Genomic DNA, 4,702 nt, shown 5'->3' with positions numbered 1-4,702 from the left:
AAGAAATAAGTACATTCAGTAAATTCCCAGCAGAAGTAATGTTTGTTTGCATTCAACAAGCAAAGAATTACCCAATTTTAATTGAGCCAGGCTTCTGTCAATTCTTTTCTATTTGCTCTTTGAGATAAGACTTCCTATAAATATAGTACATTCTTTCCTTGTGAGAATTCATCAGAAAGAACTTCACTCCTCGGGACTTTGCAGTACAGCAGTGGTAAGTTTGATTCTAAATGGAAACTTTATATTTGGAGCAGGTTAATTTGTTTCTTATTCAATAAAAGTCTTAGAACAAGTGATTTTTATGGTGTTAAAACTGTTAAGCAGAAACTAAAAGATCAATATTTACATCTTATCTCCCAGCCCGGTGCTGTGATTGCAGAGGGGATATCACTTGTCTGAGTAGAAATCATCACTTTGGTAACTCTTCAGAATTGTGTGTGACCCTGCTGATCCATGGACCTGCTGCAAAGCTGTTGTAAGAGGAATGAACGTTATGGTTAGAGTCGTTATTGCCCAGTTTTCTGATTTATTCTCTCCTTCTCTTACAGCCTAAATAAGCGAACAATGAAGTTCTACAACAGCATATTTTTACTGTCCCTGGTACTTTGTGTCAGTGCCCAGGGCTGGTTCTCCGATGCTGGATCATTCATAAGGGATGCTTATCGAGGTATGTTTTTTTACCAGCTGCATGTTCTTCATCAAAACTGTCCTCAAAAGTTATGTGCAGGCAACTTGGTGTAGATATTAATTAAATTAATAAAAACCCAGAGAAGCAAAGCCACAGAAAAGAGGTCTAGAACAATTGTAAAAACTTTTGGTAAATAAGAAATTTACAGAGTTCTTCACAAAAAGATACATTAGAATTTTCTTCTAATCCCTTAAAAGATACAGTTTAAGGTCCCTCAGTGAGAGTCCAGGAGCATGGCTGCCTGAAGCTGAACAAGTTCAGCCGGCAGGTATGCGCCATAGATTATACAATGTCACATGGATCACAATTAAAGAGAGATTTTCACCAGACAAGATTCACTCAACATTTAGCAGGATGTTAAGTGCAACCTGTGCAGCCAGCTGGCTATGTTCTGACTTTAGCGTTTGCAATTTCCTGATGTGGATCTCAGTGGGCCTAGTCAATTCTAGAAACATATATAAACTCTGTGGGCCTAGTAAACTCTGGAAGCGTTCTAAAATAATGGGTACCTTTTATTTTTCAGTTCTTGCTTCTCTGAGCGGTGTATGCCAATTCCAAGAAAAGAAAATATAAAATAAAAGTTTGTTGTAGAATTTCAAAAGCTATCCTCACCCTCCTGGAAATATTTCTAGGGTCAGATACCTTAGATCCTGATTCAGTGCTATAAGAATTAACATCTTCTGCAAGGTGCTGAATTTCCTCAGTTCCCACTGTGTTGACTTGAGGGCATTCAACACCTTTCAGAAGTCCTGAAAAGTCCTGCTTTCTTAGGTCCTGATTGAGGAAAAAAACTTAAGCACATGCTTAAATCAATCCTTGCATAAGAAAGAACTTAAACATATGCTTTTGTAACCTTCCCTTAGAGCTGTTCCACTCAGTCTGGGATGTTTTTGAGATAAAATAGGTTTTGTCTGTATGGAGATGTGATCAAACTATACTGGATCACCACATCTACTGTTGTTAAGATTTATTTAGTTTCAAGAAGCAACTCAGTATAGTCTTTACTTCCAGTTCTTGTCTCTTATTTGCCATTGTACTTTTTAGACACAAATATCCTTATGTTTCTACTTTTAGGCTGCTACTCCATGATCTCTCCCCTTTGCTGTAAGAAGTGTTTGCTTTTTAAAACTATACAGGTAGATAGAGATTCACGTCTGCCAAATCAAATTTCAGGTTGTCACATTGTACACCCATAGAATGAAGATTCTCACCTGTTTGTCCCCAACTGTCTACAGTCTAAGTCAGTTCAGGAATTGTTAGTTACATTACTGTGAACCCCTTGAATAAACACTCCGAAGAGAGCCTTAAATGGATTTAGCTTAGATTGACTAAAGGGTGGCAGTTACTTAACTAACCTGGTTTCTAAACATATTTATTTACATTGCTGCACAAACTGTATTCAGACAAAGCCTTAAAGGAGACTTGGGTGATTGAAGTTTCTAACTTGGAATCACACCTCTACTCCCTTGTCCCGGTAAACGTAACAAGAGCACTGAGTGAAATCTGAGAGTTTCTTTGCCCCTAAAGAATTCCCCAAAGATATTGCAACAGAGTTTTGTGGAGATTCCATGGTTTTATGAGATCCCTCTCCAGGATCTCCCTTTTCCAAAGATGTCAACTGGTGGATGCTACAGTTAATAAAATAGCATAAATGACATGCATCTGACGAAGTGGGTTGCAGACCACGAAAGCGTATGCCTGCAGAAATTAAATTTGTTAGTCTTTAAAGTGCTGCAGGACTCTCGTTGACTTTTTTTTTTTTTTTTTTAAATAAATGACTGTGTATCCCTGTATTATCAATGACAATCTTGGTCAGCAAGTAAAGGTGGGCAATTTTTTTTGCCATATACTAAATTTATAAAACTAATGGCATTTCTGAGGGCATTGAAATAAATTTGGCAAATAGTTTTAGCTGCAAAAGAAAAACTTCAAAACTAATAATTATAATTTTCAGAATTCTGGCATTGTTTCTGATATAATTTTCACAATTCTGACATTTTGCTGCATTTTGATTAGAAAAACCATAATACTCAATAATTACATAATACTCAATAACACTCATTTATTAATAACTAGAAAAACATAATCAATTTTGGTTTGAAACTAAATTAGATTTTTGGATTTCTCAGATGTTCCACTGAACCAAAAAATCAAATATTTGTTCAGTGGTGTACTGGAGTCTTTTGCCTTCCCTATAAAATCTTGGAAGCCAGAGTGGTGAATTGACTAGAATGGTGTTTGACTATATCAGAGGAGTGTGGGTGGAAGAAGCTCACAGTTTTGTTTTAACTTTACAGTATCTCTGTCATCCTTTCACCCTTTTCCAGGCGCTGGGGATATGTGGCGTGCATACAGTGACATGCGGGATGCGAATTATAAAAATGCAGATAAATATTTCCATGCTCGTGGGAATTATGATGCTGCCCAGAGAGGGCCCGGTGGTGAGTGGGCAGCAAAAGTTATTAGGTAATGGATTCTACTTGCATTATGAAAAGTCAATAGAGAGCTGGGCAATCAAATAACTATGACGTAAATTGTATTTGATAAATAGCTATTTCCTGTTTGAAGTGAGAACTTCTTTATTTCACATCTGAACTGGCTAAGTGCGAAGTCTGTACCCATTCTTCCGATGTAAAGGGGGTTTCTGAGGTGACCATTTTAAATATATTTTCATATCAGATCACATAAATATGTACAAGGAAGCAGATGATTTCAAAGCAGGGCTTTTAACATTTAAATAATTGCAGGGCCTCCCTTTAATCTAGAACCAATACGTATTGCCCTTCCCATTTCATCCAAAGAAACTATGATCACAGGTTCACTTATGTTCCTCCAACAAGTATTGTTTTAAAAGGTTCCTGTTGAATGGGGTGGATATGATATAAAACAGTGTTTCTCAATTACCGGTCCATAGACCGGCACTGGTCCCTGAGATCTTCCTGACACTCTATAGGATGCCTGAGATCTCCCTGACACAGTATAGGAAGCTGGTCCCTGGTATCAAAAAGGTAGAGAAACACTGATATGAAGACATTTACGGAGGTGGGGGTAGAACTTAGTGGAGGCAAGTAATGGGATTTTTCATTTTAAAAGTATTTTTTAATTCACAAGTTCTGTACTGCTGCATTTCTGGGATGACTCCTGCTATTCAGAAACAGGCAAAGATTTGTGTCTGTGTTTGTGTGACAAGGGAGATGAGGTAATATCTTTTATCTGAACAACTTCTGTTGGTCAGGTGTTTGCACATGTCCTCAATTTTGTGGGAAAGTAGAAATTAAACTGAGAGGAAGAAAATGAAAAGTAAATAATTTAGTCGCTCAGATTTCACTAACTACTGTCTAAAATAACCTTTGTTTCCTCAGTGACGCCAGGGAAGGTTGGCAGGGTGGCATTAGTGGCAGAGGAGCGGAAGACACACGTCAAGACCAGGAGGCAAATGCATGGGGCAGAGGTGGAGGAGACCCCAACCGCTACAGACCTGACGGCCTCCCCTCGAAATACTAATGCAGCCTGTCATACTTTACAATGGTTCCTTTTTTTACCAGCTGAGCAAGACCATAATAAATAAAATCTTTAAATTCTGAACATCTCAGTGAATTAACAAACAACCTCAGCCACATTTGAAAGGATAACAAACAATATCGCATACAAATCTTCCTGATTCGGGGCAAAAGTAATCCTTAAGTGCCTCAGGTTAGGAAGAAACTTCCAGAATATTTAATGATTGTCCTTTACTCCATTTCTTGTATATTCCTGTGAAGCAGTTGTCACCGGGCACTCTCAGGGACAGGCTACTGGCCTATTTTGATCCATTCTGGTAATTCTCCTTTGTATTATTATCCCCATTTTACACACAGGGATGACAGAGATGTTAATTGACTTGCCAAATGTCACAAGGCAGCCAATAGCAGAGCTAGGAATTGAATCCAGATTTCCTTAATTCAGTCCACTCCTCTAACCATAAGATCATCCTACCTGGGAAATTATTTTGGGGACTAAAATACACCAAATCAA

The 4,702-nt window shown here is 37.9% G+C and overlaps 1 protein-coding gene across 1 annotated transcript; it reads left to right on the top strand.

The window, feature by feature from the left end:
* Nucleotides 1–552: 552 nt before the first annotated feature.
* LOC137163531 (serum amyloid A protein-like) lies at nt 553–4,256 on the top strand. Its single transcript, XM_067563794.1, has 3 exons — nt 553–667; nt 3,016–3,154; nt 4,051–4,256. The coding sequence occupies exons 1-3, from the start codon at nt 565–567 to the stop codon at nt 4,190–4,192; spliced, it is 384 nt and encodes a 127-aa protein (XP_067419895.1). The 5' UTR covers nt 553–564; the 3' UTR covers nt 4,193–4,256.
* Nucleotides 4,257–4,702: the final 446 nt, after the last annotated feature.

This window comes from Emydura macquarii, unplaced genomic scaffold, assembly GCF_026122565.2.
Source record: "Emydura macquarii macquarii isolate MOO-44397 ecotype Brisbane River unplaced genomic scaffold, CSIRO-AGI_Emac_v2 contig_2614, whole genome shotgun sequence".
Lineage (NCBI taxonomy): Eukaryota > Metazoa > Chordata > Testudines > Chelidae > Emydura > Emydura macquarii.
The sequence above is the reverse complement of the archived record's forward strand: the minus strand, read 5'-3'. Positions and strand labels throughout refer to the sequence as shown.